The sequence below is a fragment of the Henckelia pumila genome, chromosome 2 (genome assembly GCF_033568475.1).
Source record: "Henckelia pumila isolate YLH828 chromosome 2, ASM3356847v2, whole genome shotgun sequence".
Taxonomy (NCBI): domain Eukaryota; kingdom Viridiplantae; phylum Streptophyta; class Magnoliopsida; order Lamiales; family Gesneriaceae; genus Henckelia; species Henckelia pumila.
Window position 1 is genome coordinate 49,459,356 of NC_133121.1, and position 22,906 is coordinate 49,482,261.

At 40.8% G+C, this 22,906-nt stretch overlaps 1 protein-coding gene across 1 annotated transcript; it reads left to right on the forward strand.

Annotated features, from left to right (window-relative positions):
• Positions 1-10,634: 10,634 nt before the first annotated feature.
• LOC140877590 (uncharacterized) lies at positions 10,635-22,887 on the forward strand. Its single transcript, XM_073281122.1, has 5 exons — positions 10,635-10,776; positions 21,302-21,462; positions 21,811-22,033; positions 22,178-22,397; positions 22,536-22,887. The coding sequence occupies exons 1-5, from the start codon at positions 10,635-10,637 to the stop codon at positions 22,885-22,887; spliced, it is 1,098 nt and encodes a 365-aa protein (XP_073137223.1).
• Positions 22,888-22,906: the final 19 nt, after the last annotated feature.

The following is a 22,906-nucleotide window of genomic DNA, read 5'->3' on the forward strand; positions in this document are numbered from 1 at the left end:
CTGTTCTTATTCTGTTCAAAGCCATCTTCACATTCGCTATCATTTCGTGACTCATAGCTGGTCTGATAGCTGATATTTCTGAAATTTTATTTCAATATAAAGACAATTCTGTGTTTCTGATCAATCAATCATCAAAATACTATCTTTATCTCTATAAAATAGCTGTCACAAGAATCATGGTAATCAAGTGGCAAATAATATATCAACTAGTACCGAATCTAGTACTATAGTTCTGAGCATATCATCGGAAATCTGGATAATCACATCTGATAGTCCACTAATCAGAGGATGGTATAATGAAATCTCATACAACCAAACACTCAGAACATCTGACAATCAATGCCAAAATCTAGAAAACAAATCTAAAGTCTTTATCTTGACAATAGATTTCCATAATTCCTGTAATCTGATCATCTTGCTAAATGCATGACAAGTATCTTTTATGTTAGTATCATATCTAATACAACATATTCATAAATCTGTCGAAATCTACTACACTCTAAACCGCAAAATCATGACGATTCGAGTAGATTCAAACTAAAGTCGTTCATAAAATTGATCTGTTTTCAACTCTTATGTAACTAATCTGTTACATAAACCACTTGCGTTCTTCTTTTCTGCTTCTTTTACTAGAATTTTAGTATTGGTACTGTCAATTCTGTCGTATCTGTTTCCATTGCTTTCACCAATACTGATTTCCAAGTAATGACTACATGTAAGTCATACATGTTTAGACAACTGAATGGATATTAAATCTGTTGTCATATGCTTCTTTCAGAATCTGATATTCCATATCTAGAATATCTGGCATAATCAAAAGATTATTCACCGCAAAAATTCATCTGTTCTGCTCTGCTGTCTTATCTCTTATCTTAATCTAGCATTCTCAATCAATATTCTATTGCTTGATCTTAGATCAATGTTACTTTTATCGTTCCAAACCAATCGAGTTTAGCTTGGATCGCAACAATTCTGATCGTTTAAGTATCTGTCAAGCATAAACATTCAACAAGTACAGATCTGTACCCAATAAATCTATCACTTATCTAAAACACATAAATCGTGTTGATGGTTTGAATCTGAATTTCTATGAGTTACGAGCCAAATTCTTCAAGATACACTGAATAAACACATCAAATAATCAATAATTCTCAAATTTCAAATCAAAGGAACTCGCTCAAGGAAATGTCAGTCAAAATCAAATATTCTGAATGACAGCGAGTAAATCAATGTAGACTCTAGCAAAGAATAAGAATCAATCAACATCAATCGAGGTCAAATAACACAACCTCTGAATCGATATCAAGAAATTCAAGAATCATGATTTCTATGATGTAATAGCTTCAGCAAAATTGAATATAAAGCTCAACTGTAACTGATTTTTCTTATTCTCTCTTGATATGAGTTCATTTATTAATTCTTAATTCTCAGTTGACAATAGCCAAATATACTCTTTTCGATTTAACTTATTGTCATAGAATTAATCATTATTTCGGTACTATATAACTCTTTTCTACTCAATCTTCTAGCTGTTTCTGGAGTTCTTCAGTTCAAGTAATGCTCTTCTATACAAGTTGTCATAATACCATCGTACTAGACACGAATCTATATAGAATTGCATTCATATTGTAGAAAGGTCGAAATATGTCATTGAACTATGTCTGTACATTCTAACCACTGACATAGCTGTCAATTCTAGGTTAATTCTGCACTAGTTCAATATATCGACTAGACTTCTACTGACATTCTTCCACGGTCAAACGTGATATAACCAGTACCGAAATAACAAAATCTAATTTCTAAAACTCATATCATAAATTGCTAGTCATGTCTATTTCTTTATCAGTGCACGGATTCAATTAACTGGTAACTGGTACTCAGTTATTGCATTAATCTCTATATTGCATTCTCGCTTAATATCTCACATCTGATATCAGCACATTCAATCTTATTTCCTCAATTATGTATTTCATCTTCTATGACTACGCAAAGGCAAAATCCCAGCAAATACGATGAATAAAGGCTCATCAGATACAGATTATAGCATAACAAATCACTAATCTATGACTGTATTCTATGCAATTAATATACAAACGGTTAACTATAATTAACTCACTTACCTGTAATATTCTTATCTGATACAACTTGAGCCTCATTTTCTGTACTTGCTTATTGCTTATGACATTATCTGTCATTCAAATTTTCTCTTGATCTGTTTCAGCTTGGGGAGTTATGCTTATATGTCTTCATCTGCTGGCGTTTAGACTAACTCGATCTTTGCTGTTGTTATTGTCACTATCGCTTGCTTCATAGCTATACTGCTATGAAAGTTTAGTGAAGGTGATGATTATAGTGTTTCCACAATTACAGAGGCGTGAATAAAAATTCAACTCTGCCTCGCACTATCGGTTCATGATTTCGTTCGTCTATTACTGTCTTGAAATCACCTTATGCTTCTAGTCTGCAAAGTCTACTGTTCTATCTTTTTTAGCATATACGGAAAGAAACAATTCTGTTTACTTACCTGCCAAACAAGTTCAGTACTTCTTCTGGCAATTTCACCAACTTCTTGCTAAGTCCTGGAGTTGATATAAAATCAAGCTGATTCCATGTTCATCTGAATATTCTTCTCTTGAACAACTGATCCAGCTCTTCAAATCAACCCCTTTCTAGACATAGCATATTTTGTATCTTTCTGAGTTGATGATTCATAGCTTTTGAGTTGTTCAACTCACATACTCCTCAGTGCATCGGCTCAAAAACTTACCTCAACACTGTTCTGTTCTATCTGCGGTTCTGTTCTGTCTGAGGTTCTCATGCTCTCTGCATAATCTATCTTATTCAATAACAGAAGAAATATATATGGCAGAGATTATAACATACAATGTCAGTATATCATACATATAATCTCATGCTTCTGAATAGAACACTTGCTTGCAAATTCTCATGAGTTTTCACATAGTACATGCTTTCAACGAATTACTTATTCTAATGAATTAAATAACTCAGGCATACATATCAGCATATAAGCATGTAATTCTATCAGTAAAGCAAGCAGTGGCAATCAATACTCATCGTCGCATACAATGCTGTAAAGCAAGTAAAGCATACTCATGCAATACTATAAATGCATGCAACTCAATCTACCCCGCTCAACTTCTATCTTAGTCCAAGACTTTACGTTCTGATACCACCTGTTGTGGAGACCCGGGTTGCTAATCTCATCTTAGGGCAATTAACGATTAATAGACAATTAATCGAACAATAAAAGAATATTCAAACCAAGAGCTAAATTTTTTTTATTTTTTTTTAAAACTGAGCACCTCGCTCGATCAGGTAAACTTGCCCGATTGAGCGAGCAAGAATATCCTGCTCTCGGTCTGAACATAATTGGCCTCGCTCGATCGGTGGAACTCACCCGATCGAGCGAGCCCCAAATCCTTATTTCTCTGTTTTGAACAAACACAGGCCGCGCTCGATCCGTGGAGTTTACCCGATCGAGCGGGCACCCTGTCCAGAAAAATAAAAATGTATCTTTGCTATACAAGGTGATTCAAAATCTCATACAAACTTCAAATAAACTTCTCAACATCATGCTAAATACTTTACATGCATTCAAACTAATAGCAAGTGATCTAGAATACATGAACTCTCAAGTATAAATCAATACTTGGCAAAAACAACATATACAAAGGTTCTTGCTTTCTAACATGTTTATCAAATCATAAATAAATGTCATCTGCTTAAAACCCGAGTCACTACATTCTATGACTCTTCTCGAGCTATCCAAGCCAACTCTAGCTTGATCATGCCCCAACCTGATGCAATGCACACATACAAACAAAGCAACAGCCGAATAACTCCGGTGAGAATAAATCTCAGTATGAACAACATGCATATACATCAAATAAACATATGATAGTATATTTGTTCATCTCAATAACAAGCATATAAACTCATTCAAATCCTTAATGTCATAACATAGCATGCTAGAATTTATAAACACATATTCTAAACCATAGAAATCTCTAGGTTAATGCATAAATGCAATGCATGTGCCAAGGAATAGGCTATCAAATCTGATATCAATAAGCTTAGTTCTTGGGATCCCGGGGAATAAAATCTTTAACTAACCACCGACTCTCCCAATCGAGGTGGTGTTAATATCTCAATTTCCCTGACTTTTGTGCAACTATAGTGAGTCATCTAGCTCTGGATATAAATCTATATTCCGTGCCATGAGTCATCTGACTCTGGAAGTAAATCTACATTTCATGCCACTCACTACAGTTCTCCAAACATCATCTGCACTCTAGGCCATTCTGCCCTCTGTGCTATTCAGGCTGGAGTTCAAGATGTATGCAACACAATCTGGATGCATTAAATATACTTAAGCTACAACAACATCTTGAACATATCAATCAAAAAATCATATGATCATATAGTCACTCAAGGATACCAACATATCTGTAAGTATCACATCATATATTGAAAACATATTCAATACAGACCATAATACAAATCAAAGAAGACAAGTAAACATTTACATAAATATTCTGGAAATTCAAGAAAATAGCTATCTTGAATAATCTATCCCATTTATGTAAACGTAAACCATAACATATATGAAAACATGCATGTATGTGATTTTAGGCAACTCGATAATCAAAAATAATCTCGAGTTATTCTGCCCATCTTATTAATGTCTATTCATACCTGTATTCTGAATAACATATCTGACACTCTTGCACTTCTTGATCAACTACAAGCTGCCCAAATCTGTCATCAACTGCTGCTCATTTCAATCTTTGCTAATTGAAGGTGTTCTTGATTCAATCTTAAACACTTCAAGTCATTAGAACTCGAACTCGTCGATTCGACTTCGATAATCTGTACTTCAAATCTGAAATAGATTATAACATAACTAAAAATCAATTTTCAATCTGAATCGATGTTTCTTTAAAGCTTATACAGTTCAAATTTTGCTAATACAATCAGAATTCAAACCGACATCGCAACTATTCAAGTCCGATAAATCTTTCGATTCTAATATCATTATATCTTCATTCTAAACATAATCTCATATTCAATTCATCCACAATAAACTTGAAGATGAGCTCTAGACCTTTAGAATGCATATCAATTCAAAATCTTGAACCGACGGCGTAACAGTATGAAAACCGGAAATTGCAAAAGCATAAACATCATCTTGTTAATCATTTAAACTCAATATCATCACCAATTCAATAGCATAATCTCGAAATCATCAGCCTCATAAATTCAGAATTTCGAAAATTGTTTTAAAATTCCAAAACATGTCCAAACGACAATCTTTTCTCGATCCGTCTTAGATATGCTATCGTCATATATGCTAGAACATGTTTATACAATCAAATCTTAATTCTAACAACAACTTAAAATTCAAACATGGTAGAACTTCATAAAACTTACGTCAAAATATAGCACTCAGAGCTGTGATTGCAAATATACGATCAATCGGAAATTCTACCGGGCGGATCAATTTTTATCGGGACTTGAAAGAGCAACATTGGCTTGGAACCCTTTCTGCCCTCTTCTCTCGTTCTTGGCTGGGAATATGATCCCTTTTCACGTTTTTAATGACCAAGTTTCAAGGGAATTACATTTTGGTCCATGAACTTTGGCCTAATTGCAATTCAGTCCCCGGACAAGCGATTTAATTCAATTTCAATCCTAAATAATTTAAGAATATTAGAATTTAATTCTAAACTCTAAATATTCTCAAATTAAATATTCTCGGATTACAATTTCGGAACTTATCGCATTTTAGTCCTTGAACTTCTCAATATTTGCAAATGGGTCCTTGCTCGGATTTCATCCTCAAATTCAATCTTTGATATTTATCATCTTGGAATTACATATTAAATTCCATAAATATCAATTCAAATATTTTTAGTCTTTTAATTTAAAAATTCCGGATATTAAAATCTTAAAATCCGAAAATCCTCAAATTAAATATTTATGACCCGAAATTGAAATTTCTAATTTCCATAAATTCTTATATTCATATTTTCACTTTTATTTGGAATTTAAATCTTAAATCCCATAATTAAGATTTTAATATTTTCGGGCCTTACAGGCGAGCTACTGAGTCTGCGACAGGGAGCCATGTCTATTGACGAGTATCAGCAGAAGTTCTTCGATCTGTTATCCTATTGCCCCGAGATTGCTGACAACTCTGAGATGAAGTATAATCTGTTCCTTTAGGGCCTTAACCCTGAGATTCATGACCGTGTGGTGGTTGGTGATGAGATGACCTACGAGGGTTTGGTGAGCCGTTGTCACCAGGCGGAGGATAGCATTCGGCGGAACAGGTCTTTCTCTCAGTCTAGGCCTGCGAGTTCTTTGGGTCCCCGTGCTCAGACTTTCAAGAAGTCTGGATCTACTTCTTTTTCCTCTGGTTCTGCTGGTGTTGTTCGTTTTGGGAAGAAGGACAAGTGTGATCATTGTGGGAAGAACCATCCGACCGACCGATGTCGCAAAGCTTCTGGAGCTTGTTTCCGATGTGGAGAGGTTGGTCATCTCCGGAAGGATTTTCCATTGTCTGGGGGAGGCGGTTCTGGTTTTGGTTCAGGATCGGGTTCTTAGGCCACCGTTCAGCAGAGGTCGCAGGGACAGGCTGCTGGGAGTAATCATTTGAGGCCGCAGGCTTCTGGCCAGGTGTTTGCCTTGAGGCACGACCAGGCAGTGGAGGAGAATGAGAAGGTCATCGCAGGTACATTTCTGTTATATGGCATACCTGCTCTTGTACTTATTGATACTGGTGCATCTCATTCCTTCATTTCTGAACGTTTTGTTAAGAGGCATAAGTTACCATGCATTGCACTAGACGTAGTAGTTTCGTTTCTACTCTGACGGGCCAATCTGCTTTGGCTAAGCGTCTAGTGATGGGTTGCCCTTTAGAGTTCGAAGGGAACATTTTGATAGCGAATCTCATGGTTCTTGCGATGGATGACTTCGATTGTATTCTAGTGATAGATATGCTGACTACCTATCGAGCTTCAGTGGACTGTTATCAGAGATTAGTACGCTTTCATTCGGATAGGAGTGATAGCTGGTTTTTCTATGGTGAGGGAGCGCGACCCCCGATGCCTTTGGTATCATCTTTGAGAGCCTGTCGAGCTCTAGAGTCTGGCGGGGAAGGCTACCTTATCTATGCAGTTGATTTGTCCGCTGAGAGCGTTGGGATAGTGAGAATTCCTGTTGTGGATGAATTCCCTGATGTATTTCCAGATGAGATTCCGGGTTTTCCTCCTGCTAGGGAAGTCGAGTTTGGCATAGAGTTGATGCCGGGTACTTCGCCTATTTCTCGAGCACCGTATCGTCTGGCTCCGTCAGAGATGAAAGAGTTGAAGAATCAGTTACAGGACCTTTTGGACAAGGGGTACATCCGTCCTAGTGTATCTCCTTGGGGAGCTCCTGTTCTTTTCGTGAAGAAGAAGGATGGGTCTATGCGGCTATGCATTGACTATCGTCAGTTGAACTGAGTTACTGTGAAAAACAAGTATCCTTTGCCTCGTATCGATGACTTGTTTGATCAGCTGCAGGGTACTTCGGTTTACTCCAAGATCGACTAGCGGTCTGGGTATAATCAGATGAGAGTCCGAGATCAGGACGTAGCCAAGACTGCATTTCGCACGCACTATGGGCATTACGAGTTTTTAGTGATGCCATTTGGTTTGACTAATGCACCGGCTATGTTTATGGATCTGATGAACCGTGTCTTCAGGGAGTACTTGGACAAGTTTGTCGTGGTCATCATTGACGATATTCTGGTGTATTCGCATAATGCGGATGAGCATGTTTCTCACTTGCGGTTGGTACTACAGACTCTTCGGGATGAGTAGTTGTACGCCAAACTGAGCAAGTGTGAGCTCTGGATGGATCGAGTGGTCTTTCTTGGCCATATCATATCCAGGGAGGAAATTTCTGTTGATCCGAGCAAGATTGAGGCTATGCTTAATTGTTCGCGTCCGACGACAGTTGCTGAGATCCGTAGTTTTCTGGGTCTAGCAGGATATTATCGTCGTTTCATTCTGAACTTCTCTCAGTTAGCTCGACCATTGACGCAGCTTACCCGCAAGGGTGTTGATTTCGAGTGGTCCTCAGAGTGTGAGGAAAATTTTTGTGAACTTCGACGATGGTTGACTTCTGCGCCAGTGCTGGCATTACCGTCAGGATCTGGAGGGTATGTGGTTTACACGGATGCTTCTATTCTGGGGTTAGGTTGTGTCCTGACTCAGAATGAGCATGTGATCGCATATTCTTCTAGACAGTTGAGTTGCACGAGGGCAATTATCCAGTCCATGATTTGGAGTTAGCAGTCATTGTGTTTTCTCTGAAGATCTGGCGTCATTATCTGTATGGCGAGAAATTTGAGATCTTTACCGACCATAAGAGTCTCAAGTATTTGTTCACTCAGGCGGAGTTGAACATGAGACAGAGACGTTGGATGGACTTGCTTAAGGACTATGATTGCGAGATTAAGTACCATCCGAGAGCTGCTAATCTCACTGCTGATGCCTTGAGTCGCAAGGTGCGACTATCCGCACTTCAGACTTGTTCGATGTATAGTGCGATCGAGGAGTGTTGTTCTAGGGAGGTTTGACTTACTTGCAAACAAGTCATGGCAAATTTTTTTTATTTTTATTTTTAAAATCCGTACTTTCATTTATTATTTATTTAAGTTTAGAGGTTAGGGTCATTTCAGTTGGTATCAGAGCACGGTCTTGGTTTGGGCTGAGCCTACTGCCGGTTGCTGAAACTCAAGGAATCTCGCCTCGAAGTCTGTAAGATTTATGTTTTGCTTATTACTATTTGTTTAGATTAGTAGCATTAGTTTCTTAAATTATTTTAGCATGTTTTAAGTTTAAATAAAAAAAAATCTTTTTCTTAAGGCATGAAATTTGAATTTTTCAAATTTGAACTTGCGTTCAGATGGCACCTCGATGAGATCCCCATGCACCTCCGCCGCCACCTCCTCCACCCCCTCCACCAGTTGATGTTGGGGCTCAGGTGCTAGCTGGCCTGGCTCGTATCTTAGAGCAGCATGCCGAGGCCCCGAGGGCTAGAACTAGCGGTCTATGAGAAGTTCAGGAAGATGGATCCTAAGGACTTATCTGGTACTACGGATCCGATGGTAGCGGAGGGATGGAAAAGCTTGCTAGAGGCAATTTTCCGCTACATGGAGTTGGGAGATGCGGACCGAGTTCGCTGTATGACTTTCCTTCTCAAGGATGACGCCACCTTGTGGTTTGAGGGAGTGGAGAAGAATGTTGACATTACCACGCTGAATTAGGAAGCATTCAAGACTCTCTTCTATGAGAAGTACTATACAGCTGAGGTGAGGGCGCAGTTGAAGAAAGAGTTCATGAGTCTCCGGCAGGGAGATCTGTCTATATCCGAGTTTGTTTGGAAATTTGAGAGGGGATGCCACTTCGTGTCGTAGATAGGGAATGACGAAGTGGAGAAGTTGCAGTATTTTGTTGCGTGTCTGAGGCCTACTATTCGTAGGGATGTGATGATGGCTGAGCCAGTGGATTATGCAGCTGCCGTCAGGAAGGCTATGAGGTCCGAGCAGTCCTTGAAGGAAATCAGTGCCGAGGTTCATGGCAAGAGGGCCTTCACTCATCAGGGTCACCAGCAGCAGCATGGCAAGAAGCCATATCAGGGATAGCAGAGGTAGCAGAGGCCCAAGGGGCACCATCAGGCCCAGAGACCTGCTCCTCCTAGGACTGAGGATAAGCCTATTTTCCAGACATGCCTCCATCCACACTTTGGGAAGTGCTTGAAGGAGGCAGGAGTTTGCTTCAAATTCAAGAAGCCGGGTCATGTAGCTAAAGACAGCCCGGAGTTGAGGAGGCCCATGCAGGGTCGAGTGTTCGTGATGCAGGCCGAGGAAGCCGACCCAGACACCACACTCATCACAAGTAACATCTTAAGTTTTCTTGGGATAGAGCAGTTGATCGATTTACTGATGCATGTGGTTTTATGTTTTCTTGTTTGGGGTCAATAATTTTGTAGCATGTTGCATGTTTGGAGAATTTGACTGTATTAGCATGCGTAGTATCTTGTTTGGAGAATTTGACTGTATTAGCATGCGTAGTATCTTGTTTGGGAATTTGATGACTTAGAATGAGCCAAAGTAGAACTTGTGTTATTTAACTTCAATCTTTTCTGTGGATGTATACACCATTAATGCAGGTAGGATTGTAGTAGCTGGTGTAGCCATTAGAGCCTTGTTAGACTCGGGAGCTACACATTCTTTTATTTCAAAGGCATTTACCCATAAGCGGAGTATTGAGTATGAACAGTTGTTGGGTGGTTTCACAGTGACCATCCCATCAGGGGAAGAGCTGTCCACGAGGAATATAGTGAGGAATCTTGAACTCTTGTTGCAAGGGAAATCAGTGAGTGTCGATCTGATAGTGCTGCCCATGCCTGATTTTGACATGATACTTGGGATGGACTGGATGACAAAGAACGTTGTGGTGATTGATTTTCAGCAGCGATCAGTGATGGTTAGACCGGAGGGAGAGGAACCATTCGGGTTTGAGGCTACTAGGAGTTCGAAGAGGAATTAGCTTATATCTCTCATGCAAGCTAAGAAGTTGGTGCATGATGGATGTGAGGCATTCTTAGCCAGTGTATCTTTGTCAGAGTTGCCAACACGTCCAGATATTTCAGATGTGGACGTGGTCAGCAATTTTGAGGATGTGTTTCCGGATGAGGTTGCAGGTATTCCACCAGATAGAGAAGTCGAGTTCTCTATCGACTTGATACCGGGTACTGTGCCAATCTCTAAGGCACCATAAAGACTATTGTAAGAGTGGGTGCCCAGTGAGCCAACTGTGTGGCTATGGGCTTTGTTGACTCTTTGTATAAACAATCTTTTGTTTAATATTATTTACACTTTTATGGCAATGACTTTATATTACTTCATATTGTTATATTGTGATATACTATTGTTGTTTTGATAAAGACCTTGAATATACTATAGTGTATGTAAGATGTGGTAGAACATGGAGATGTCTATCATGAAATACATCTTATAGTCACTGTATATTCTAAAACCGTTCCTAGTCGATTGAGCCGTCCGATAATAAGGATAAGGATCGCTCGAGTTTGAGACTAGCATTTGCGATGCGGAGTACCACGTTTCATTGGTAGGGAACATGGAGATGTTCGAAGCATGCAAATGGATATTCATAGGATGAATAGTCGAACTACCCTATCCGGACTTTCCAAGTGGTTATCACTTATCGAGTGGATAAAGTCCGCGGTTTTGGTTGTACACCATTAGTCCTTACGACTTGAAACATCATGGAGACTCTATATGCTAGTACTGTGCTTTGACTCGTTTACCGACTCTGAGGGGGTCATCAGGTGTCGAGATTGGGTACAGTTACGACACATATAGGAGTCAATGCATTGTTGTCAAGGATTCACCACATACTTGCGAGTGTGGATATCCTATGCGATCTGAGGAGATATTAGTGTGACAAATCTCTGGCCAGAGTACTTGATGTGATTTAAGAAATGGTTTCTTAGTAGCACATGCGATGTCACTAATTTGATCTTCAAGATGCATTGCATAGTTATCGAATCTTGAGCGACTCTCGATATACCAATGGTTGTTGATTCGATCGGGATATATGGATGAAGGGACCGTACTGTACGTTAACCAAAATCTACTGGTTCTTGTAGGCACTATCAGTGATACCTAGGGAATCATGGGGCGATGTTGCTAGGCGCTTTACCATGATTCGTTGGGCAAGTCGGAAAGTGTTGTTCCGAGTCACAAGGAGTTGTGAGCCCACGGCTAGCTGTATCCCTGAACCATTGAGGGTCACACAGTGTAATGGAGTTTTAATCCCCGTTGAGATAGTTAAATTTAAAGAGTTAAATTTAATGAACTAAGGAGTTGGACTTCTTAAATAAGAGTAAGGGAGTAGGATTTCCTAAAATGACATAGGGATGGACATTTTTGGAAACCACTGAATTCGGATTCAGGAAAATTTATTTTGACTTTAAAACATGCAGAAATAGTTTCTGTGCACATTGGTGAAATCGTTTCATCAATCGGAGTCACGATGAATTTTATATTAATTTCTGAACGAGCGGGCTTTGCTTGTCGGGCCCCAGCTTATGACTAATGGGCCCTAAGGTGTTAGTGGCCTGCATTATAAATAAGTTATTTCAGTACAGAAATTACACACAACAGGTCATTATTTTGAGAGCAATTTTCGAAAACCCTACCCTCTCAAAACCGATCGGCCGTCCCCTCCCTTTGCTCTGCCCGAGAAAATTCCGGTCTGTGATTTTGAATCGCAGTAAGGAATAACGAATCAGATTCGTGTAATCTCTTCGCAGAAAACTTCTGATAGATTTTCTAGTGCAATCTATCAGAGGGATTAAACCTCTGTTCGTGGACCTGATTGAAGGCGTTCATCGGTTCCAGGGAGAGACAACAAGAGCAGAATTGTTCTGTTGGTGTCCATTAATCTCGTTGCGAGATTTGAGGTAAAATTTATTTAATTGTTATTTAAATTTTACACATACAGTAATTCAATCGATGAACGGTTGATACCCACACCATGGAATCGTTCCATGAGAAAATTTTAAACTTCCGCTGCACCGGGTATCAATCGTAATTGGTCTGGGAACTCGCCAGTTTTCCAACAGTGGTATCAGAGCCAGGTTGCTCAGATCAATCGATTGAATTAATCAATTGTACAAAAATTTTTGAGTCTCGGTTTTTGAAACAAAATAAATATTTTTAATAAAAAAAAAATTTTTTTTTCCGGGGGGCGAAACCCGGGCAGCGATTGGATCGCTGCCCGGAGGGGGCAGCGATGGTCGCTGCCCCCAGGGGCGGCGCACGGCGCCGCCCAAAGGGGGCGCACGGCGCCGCCCAGGGCGGCGACCGTCGCCGCCTAGGGCGGCGCACGGCGCTGCCCAGGGCAGCGCTGTGCGCTGCCCAGCGCAGCGCTGGGCGCTGCGCAGGGCAGCGCTCGGCGCTGCCCAGGGCGGCGCACAGCGCCGCCCAGGGGCGGCGCTCGGCGCCGCCCAGGGCGACGCACGGCGCCGCCCAGCGGCGGCGCCAGGCGCCGCCAGGGCAGCAAACGTTGCTGCCCTAAGGGGGCAGCCGGGCTGCCCCGGCCCGCGCCCCGGGTGCGGGCCGGCCCGGGAGTGTCCCGGGCGGCCCGCGGGAAAAATTATATTTTTATTAATTTTAATATTTAAAATTTTATTTTTGGTCCGGTCAAAAATTGTTTTTGATTGGTTCACGAGATTTCGGATCGAATTGTTCGAGTCCGTAAATTTTAAAATTGATTTTGGATAAATTTGAATTTTTGGAAAATTTTAATATTTTATCCGTAAATTGAATTTTGAAATCAATTATTTTGTTACAATTGATGATAAGATATGATCTTATGATATATTAGATAAAATATGATTTTATTTGTAAAATTGGATTTTATAGATAAAATATGATTTTATTTGATATGGAGATAAAATATGATTTTATATGTGAAATATGATTTTATATATAAAATATGATTTTATCTTGTTTAAATTTGAATTGCCACAGCATGTTATCCAATAAATTAATTTTGAATTAAATGTTATTGGATAAGGATGATCGATTGCCATGACCAATTTTGTAGGTGTATGTTAGGAATTTACATTTTGTCTTTATTGTTGTTGGTTTTATTAATGGGCCTGGTTTATGGCCCGATATGAATGTCATATGTAATAAAAGTGGGCTTGGTTTATAGCCCGTTCCCACCCCCTAAAATGTATCCCCTACTTGTCATTGTTATTTAATTGTAAATACATTAGATTTAGTGGGAGATCAAGATTTGAAGATGGTGGGCCCAGCAGACAATGAAGACTGAAGAAATGTAAATTGGAAGCATATGTAATAGGATTGCATTTGCATACTGCATATTACCTAGGATTGGACTAAGACCCGTGATTGGCAACCACGGGTCAATTAGAAATGGAATCGATCATCCTATATAATATGTGATATTATGATTGTATGCATGTTTAGACATAAATTGCGTGAATCCGGCAATGCATGCAATAAATTAAATATGATGAGACAAATATTTTTATAAATAAAATCCCTCATTTTAAATATGATTTAAAATTTATATCAAGATAAATAAAGGAAATTTAAATATTGTTTAAATGTTCCTACCTTCCATCAACGGTCAATGTATGTGATGCTACCCGCGGATACGGTCCGGCTCATATTATTGGGGGGGCCCGTCCGTCGGAAAGCTGTACATTGGATCGACAAATGTTGTAAGTTGGGTGGAACTCCCATGGGATCGGCTCATATTATTGGGGGATCCACATGGCGACCGTCCATCACAACTTAATATTGATGGGTCATCTTGACATGTCACTTTAAACGGCGTCATATTATTGGGCCCTTATTGGACATGAGGTAAATACATGGGGGTTGCTTTGGAAGCAATTGGGCTCTACCTTTTGAGAATTATGGTTGGCTGATATTATTCGGGACCATAAGTTTGTCAATTGGACTCCATGTTCTCACTAAGGAAAAAGTTTCCCGTTTTCACTAGAGGGTGGTGAAATCGTTAAAATAGTGGGAGTGAGATTCATAAAATTAAATTCGCCTATTTTATGTCTTAGTAAATTGTTAAACAATCATTGATATATGTCTGTTTTTCCTTTTCAGTATTTCATACAATGAATTCGCGAAATCCTTTATTCTCGATCCTCGAACAAAACAAGCTGACTGGCGCCAACTATACGGAATGGTTCCGGAAGTTGAAGATTGTCTTAACTTCGGAGAAAATGCTCTACGTGTTAGAGAAAGCACCTCCGAAGGAAGCACCAGCTGACATAAGTCCGGAGGAATTGGCCAAACTTGATGCATGGTGTGACCATGACATCAAGACCAAATGCTATATGCAAGCCTCGATGTCTGATGAACTCCAGAGGCGATTTGAGGACACGGTGAATGCTGCTGACATTCACACGCAACTCAAGGAACTTTTTGGGGCTCAGTCGAGGGCTGAAAGGTTCTCTACTGTTAAGGAGTTGATGACGTGCCGCATGCGTGAAGGGACTTCGGTCCGTGATCATGGGGTACGAGTGATTTGGCTCATACAGAAGTTAGCGACCCTTGATTTGGTGTTGGAGCATGAACTCAATGTGGACTTGCTGCTTCTATCTCTTCCTTCTTCATTTGATGGATTCGTGATAAATTTTAATATGAACAAGATAGAGGCCACCCTTGAAGAGATGGTCAATATGCTCGTTACATATGAATCCACACTTAAGAAGGATAAGCCAGCTTTCTTGGTGGGCTCCTCATCTTCTGCAAAGAAGGGGCCAAGTATGAAGGGCAAGAAACGTTCTGCCCCACCCAAGAAAGTGGAACCCGAGAAGAAGCAAAAGACAAAGGCTTCAAACGATGGAAAATCCAAGGATGTTTGCCATTACTGCAAGAAGCCGGGTCATTGGAAGCGCAACTGCAAGGAGTATCTTGAGCAGTTGGGAACTGCAAAGGGTATGTTCTATATCGAAATAAACATGTCACTTAATACAACTTCTTGGGTATTGGATACCGGATGTGGTTCTCACATTTGCAATGATTTGCAGGTGATGACAAGAAGTCGCAGGCTTAGAATGGGTGAGACCCAGCTGAGGCTCGGGAATGGTTCCAGAGTTGAAGCTACGGCCATTGGAGATGTTTGTTTGATTTTGCAGAATGGTTTTAAATTATTGTTGAGAGATGTTTTATTTGTGCCAGATTTAATTAAAAACATTATTTCTATTTCTATGCTTGATAGAGATGGTTATTCTTGTAATTTTGTGAATGGGATTTGCAGTATTTACAAGAATGAATGTTTAATTGGAAATGGACAACTTGAAAACGATCTATATAATTTAAAACTAAAAGACGTTCCAGTGAATTGTATTGACAAACCGGCAACAACAAACAAAAGGAAAATCGATAGTCAAAACCCGGCAAACCTTTGGCACGCTAGACTAGGTCATATTTCCTCAAGGAGGATGAACAAGCTAGTGGGAGAGGGCATGTTTGATATGTCTGATATTAACTCTCTACCTACTTGTGAATCCTGCCTAAAAGGGAAAATGACTAAATCTCCTTTTAAGGGGAAGCCTGAACGTAGTCAAAATCTGTTGGATTTGATCCATACAGATGTTTGTGGTCCATTTAGAGTAGGGACTCAACATGGCCACACCTACTTCATTACCTTTACTGATGATTATTCTAGGTATGGGTATTTATATTTAATGAAATATAAGTCTGAAGCATTTGAAAAGTTCAAAGAATTCAAGGCTGAAGTAGAAAACAAGCTAGGTAAAAGTATTAAAGCACTTCGATCGGATCGAGGTGGAGAATACTTGAGTACCGAGTTTTTGGACTATCTAAAAGAGAATGGGATTCTCTCTCAGTGGACTCCTCCTATGACACCACAGCTTAATGGTGTATCGGAGCGTCGTAATCGAACTTTGTTGGACATGGTTCGATCTATGATGAGCTTCACTGAGCTTCCACCTTCGTTTTGGGGCTATGCGCTTGAAACGGCGGTATTATTGTTGAATAACGTCCACACTAAAGCAGTGGACAAAACACCATACGAGTTATGGAATGGCAAAGCTCCTAAGTATTCATACTTGAGGATTTGGGGATGTCCTGCTTACGTGAAGAGGACAGTGGGAGATAAGTTGGATAGTCGATCCAGCTTGTGTTATTTTGTGGGGTATCCGAAGAATTCAATCGGATATTATTTCTATTATCCTGCTGAAACAAAGGTGTTTGTTTCACGGAATGCCACCTTCTTGGAGAAGGAGTTCTTATTGGATAAGAAAGGCGAGATGATGGAACTCGAAGAAGTTCGAGAAGAACCCGAAATACAAAATAACGATCCCACACCTCAGGAACCATTGCTGGACACGCCTGCACCTAGAAGATCCGAGGACTTCTAGACCTCCAGTTCGATATGGTCTTCTTCTTGAAGAGGGTCAAGATGAACCCGACATTGGATGTGATCCAAGAAGCTTCAAGGAAGCAATTTCTGATGCGGATTCGAATTTATGGCTTGAAGCTATGCAATCAGAATTGGATTCGATGCATACTAACCAAGTCTGGACTTTAGTGGATCCTCCCGATGGAATTGTTCCAATAGGGTGTAAATGGATCTACAAAAGAAAGCTTGGGCCTGATGGTAAGGTATTGACCTACAAGGCGCGATTGGTGGCTAAAGGTTATACTCAAAGGCAAGGAGTTGACTATGACGAAACCTTTTCACCAGTTGCAATGTTCAAGTCCATAAGAATCCTTATTGCCATAGCTGCATGGTATGACTATGAGATATGGCAAATGGATGTGAAGACTGCTTTTCTTAATGGAGACATTAAGGAAGAAATCTATATGAAGCAGCCTGAGGGGTACACATCCATGGGAAGCGAGCATAAGGTATGCAAGCTTCAGAGATCAATTTATGGTCTAAAACAAGCATCAAGAAGTTGGAACCAGAAATTTGATGAAACAATTAAAGACTTTGGTTTCATCAAGAACCCGGAGGAACCTTGCGTGTACAAGAAAGTAGTTAAGGATGCGGTGACATTCTTAGTACTTTATGTTGATGACATCCTACTCATTGGGAATGATGTAGGGATGTTGCAGTCAACAAAGATATGGTTATCAGGTAGATTTTCGATGAAGGATTTGGGTGAGGCATCCTACATTCTTGGGATACAGATCTATAGGGATAGATCTAAGAGAATGATAGGACTCACTCAATCAACCTACATCGATACCATATTGAAACGGTTTTCAATGGATGGGTCCAAGAGAGGACATCTACCCATGTGTCATGGAGTTTCTCTATCCAAGTCTATGTGTCCCAAGACTGATGCAGAGATAGAGAATATGACACATGTACCATATGCGTCAGCTATAGGTAGTATCATGTATGGGATGATATCTACCAGACCGGATGTAGCATTTGCTCTGAGTGTCACGAGCAGATATCAGTCTAATCCTGGTCAGATGCATTGGAAAGCCGTGAAGGACATTCTTAAGTACTTGCGAAGGACTAAGAATATGTTCATGGTTTATGGAGGACGAGAACTCAAACTGGAAGGCTATACCGACTCTAGCTTCCAAAGTGATGTGGATGACTCGAAGTCAACCTTTGGATTTGTGTTCATGCTCAATGGCGGTGCTGTCTCTTGGAAGAGTTCCAAGCAGGACACCACAGCGGATTCCACCACTGAGGCTGAATACATTGCAGCATCAGCTGCTGCTAAAGAGGCCGTTTGGATGAGGAATTTCGTCCAAGAGTTGGGCGTCATTCCTGAATTTGTTGGTCCAGTCCCGGTGTACTGCGACAACACGGGTGCCGTTGCTCAAGCAAAGGAACCAAGGTCTCATCAAAGATCCAAACACGTACTGAGGAAATACCACATAATCCGGGAGATTGTGGAAAGAGGAGACATCAGTGTCGAACGAGTGGCCTCTGCAGACAATATCGCTGATCCACTTACTAAGCCTTTGCCAGGACCATTGTTTGACAAACATCGCGAAGCAATGGGTCTACGTAGTATGACTAGTTGGCTATAGGGCAAGTGGGAGATTGTAAGAGTGGGTGCCCAGTGAGCCAACTGTGTGGCTATGGGCTTTGTTGACTCTTTGTATAAACAATCTTTTGTTTAATATTATTTACACTTTTATGGCAATGACTTTATATTACTTCATATTGTTATATTGTGATATACTATTGTTGTTTTGATAAAGACCTTGAATATACTATAGTGTATGTAAGATGTGGTAGAACATGGAGATGTCTATCATGAAATACATCTTATAGTCACTGTATATTCTAAAACCGTTCCTAGTCGATTGAGCCGTCCGATAATAAGGATAAGGATCGCTCGAGTTTGAGACTAGCATTTGCGATGCGGAGTACCACGTTTCATTGGTAGGGAACATGGAGATGTTCGAAGCATGCAAATGGATATTCATAGGATGAATAGTCGAACTACCCTATCCGGACTTTCCAAGTGGTTATCACTTATCGAGTGGATAAAGTCCGCGGTTTTGGTTGTACACCATTAGTCCTTACGACTTGAAACATCATGGAGACTCTATATGCTAGTACTGTGCTTTGACTCGTTTACCGACTCTGAGGGGGTCATCAGGTGTCGAGATTGGGTACAGTTACGACACATATAGGAGTCAATGCATTGTTGTCAAGGATTCACCACATACTTGCGAGTGTGGATATCCTATGCGATCTGAGGAGATATTAGTGTGACAAATCTCTGGCCAGAGTACTTGATGTGATTTAAGAAATGGTTTCTTAGTAGCACATGCGATGTCACTAATTTGATCTTCAAGATGCATTGCATAGTTATCGAATCTTGAGCGACTCTCGATATACCAATGGTTGTTGATTCGATCGGGATATATGGATGAAGGGACCGTACTGTACGTTAACCAAAATCTACTGGTTCTTGTAGGCACTATCAGTGATACCTAGGGAATCATGGGGCGATGTTGCTAGGCGCTTTACCATGATTCGTTGGGCAAGTCGGAAAGTGTTGTTCCGAGTCACAAGGAGTTGTGAGCCCACGGCTAGCTGTATCCCTGAACCATTGAGGGTCACACAGTGTAATGGAGTTTTAATCCCCGTTGAGATAGTTAAATTTAAAGAGTTAAATTTAATGAACTAAGGAGTTGGACTTCTTAAATAAGAGTAAGGGAGTAGGATTTCCTAAAATGACATAGGGATGGACATTTTTGGAAACCACTGAATTCGGATTCAGGAAAATTTATTTTGACTTTAAAACATGCAGAAATAGTTTCTGTGCACATTGGTGAAATCGTTTCATCAATCGGAGTCACGATGAATTTTATATTAATTTCTGAACGAGCGGGCTTTGCTTGTCGGGCCCCAGCTTATGACTAATGGGCCCTAAGGTGTTAGTGGCCTGCATTATAAATAAGTTATTTCAGTACAGAAATTACACACAACAGGTCATTATTTTGAGAGCAATTTTCGAAAACCCTACCCTCTCAAAACCGATCGGCCGTCCCCTCCCTTTGCTCTGCCCGAGAAAATTCCGGTCTGTGATTTTGAATCGCAGTAAGGAATAACGAATCAGATTCGTGTAATCTCTTCGCAGAAAACTTCTGATAGATTTTCTAGTGCAATCTATCAGAGGGATTAAACCTCTGTTCGTGGACCTGATTGAAGGCGTTCATCGGTTCCAGGGAGAGACAACAAGAGCAGAATTGTTCTGTTGGTGTCCATTAATCTCGTTGCGAGATTTGAGGTAAAATTTATTTAATTGTTATTTAAATTTTACACATACAGTAATTCAATCGATGAACGGTTGATACCCACACCATGGAATCGTTCCATGAGAAAATTTTAAACTTCCGCTGCACCGGGTATCAATCGTAATTGGTCTGGGAACTCGCCAGTTTTCCAACAACTAGCTCCCACATAAATGAAGGAACTGAAAGTGCAGATTCAAGAGTTTCTTGATAAAGGGTTCATACGCCCTAGCTTCTCTCCATGGGGCGCACCGGTCCTCTTTGTGAAAAATAAGGACGGAAGTCTGACAATGTGCATAGACTATCGAGGGTTGAATGGTATAACAATTAAGAACAAGTACCCACTTCCTAGGATTGAGGATCTCTTTGATCAGTTACAAGGAGCTTCTGTATTTTCGAAGATTGATCTTCATTCTGGATATCACCAGTTGAAGGTGAAGGAGTCTGATGTATTCAAGACAGCCTTTAGGACTCGCTATGGCCACTACGAGTTCCTTGTGATGCCGTTTGGGATGACGAACGCGCCAGCGGTCTTCATGGATCTTATGAACCGCGTGTTCCAACCGTACTTGGATCAGTTTGTCATTTTCTTTATTGACGATATCCTCATTTTCTCAAAGGATAGAGAAGAGCATACCCAGCATTTGAGGACAATTCTAGGAGTACTCCGAGAGCGTAAGTTGTATGCCAAGTTCGACAAGTGCAAATTTTGGTTATGGAGAGTACCATTCTTGGGTCATATTATTTCCAAGGATGGATTGGAAGTAGATCCTTCCAAGGCTCAAGCAGTGAAGGATTGGTCTATGCCAAGAAGCGCATCGGAGATTCGCAGTTTCCTCTGATTGACCGGTTACTATAGGAAGTTTATCAAGGGTTTTTCATCGATTGTTGTGCCCTTGACAGCGCTAACCAAGAAGAATGCCAAGTTTATTTGGAAGCCAGAGTGTCAAGAGAGCATTGATGTGTTGAAGGAGGATCTCACGACAGCACCAGTGTTAGCTATGCCATCTGGAGAGGGAGATTTTGTGGTTTACACTGATGCTTCCAAGTTGGGACTTGGGGCAGTACTTATGCAGCGATATAGGGTTATCGCTTATGCTTCTAGGCAGTTGAAGGAGAATGAGAAGAACTACCCTACTCACGTTTTGGAGTTAGCAGCAGTGGTGTTTGCTCTCAAGATTTGGAGGCACTGTCTCTACGGAGAGAAGTGTAAGATATTCACCGACCATAAGAGCCTCAAATACTTCTTCACCCAGAAGGAGTTGAATAGGAGACAGCGGAGATGGTTAGAGTTGGTGAAAGATTATGACTTCGATATTAGCTACCACCCGGGTAAAGCTAATGTGGTCACAGATGCATTGAGTAGGAAGTCAGCAGTGATTGCCTCTTTGACGGTGTCTAGACCTTTGCAGGATGAGATTCAGAGATTCGGACTAGAGTTCTATGCCGAGAGTAGAGCTCCCATATTTTCAGCTTTGTCAGTGCAGACTTCGTTGTTTGACCGTATCAGAGTTTCTCAAGCGGTTGATGAGCAGTTGAGTAAGTGGAGACGGAGAGCCGACGAGAGAGGTAGTGATTTGTACTCCGTGGTAGATGGGATTATGAGGTTCAAGGATAGAATTTTGGTGCCCGCAGGTGATTCTCTGCGAGCTACTATCATGGCAGAGGCTCATACATCACCGTACTCTATCCACCCAGGCAGTACCAAGATGTATCGAGACCTTCAGCAGTTGTATTGGTGGCCGGGCATGAAGCGTGACAATGCCTGATTCGTGTCAGAATGTCTGACATGCCAGCAGGTCAAGGCTAAGCATCAAAGACCTGTAGGATTGCTTAAGACACTCCCTATTCCCGAGTGGAAATGGGAGAATATTACCATGGATTTCGTTGTTGGCTTGTCGAGGACAGTGAGAGGTTCGAATGCTATTTGGGTTATTGTTGACCGTCTCACTAAGTCGGCGCACTTTTTTCTAGTGAGGAAAAATTTCTCCATGACTCAGTATGCGGAGTTGTATATCCGGGAGATAGTCAGACTACATGGTGTCCCTGTTTCCATAGTGTCTGATAGAGATCCGCGGTTTACTTCGTCATTTTGGAAGAGTCTTCATTTAGCTTTGGGGACGAAGCTTTTGTTTAGCACTGTCTTCCACCCCCAGACGGATGGACAGTCCGAGAGGGTGATTCAGATTCTAGAGGATCTTCTGAGAGCTTGCGCTATTGACTTTCATGATAGTTGGGAGTCGAGGTTACCCTTGGTGGAATTTGCATATAACAACAGCTATCAGGCCACCATTTGTATGGAGCCTTACGAGGCACTCTATGGGAGACCTTGTAGATCACTGGTATTATGGACCGAGATCGGTAAGAGGACGGAGTTGGGACCCGAGATTGTTCAGCAGACTGCTGAAGTTGTAGGCAGGATCGATGATAGGATGAGGACTGTGCAGAGCAGGCATAAGAGTTACGCCGATCATAGGAGAAGAGACTAGGAGTTCTCCGAGGGTGATC

Excerpts from the sequence above, each read along its gene's own strand:
- LOC140877590 (XM_073281122.1), top strand. The coding sequence starts at position 10,635 with ATGCAAGCTAAGAAGTTGGTGCATGATGGATGTGAGGCATTCTTAGCC. Across the intron at positions 21,463-21,810 it reads CCAAGTTGGGACTTGGGGCA|GATGAGATTCAGAGATTCGG; the intron begins GTACTTATGCAG and ends AGACCTTTGCAG. Across the intron at positions 22,034-22,177 it reads TAGAATTTTGGTGCCCGCAG|AATGTCTGACATGCCAGCAG; the intron begins GTGATTCTCTGC and ends GATTCGTGTCAG.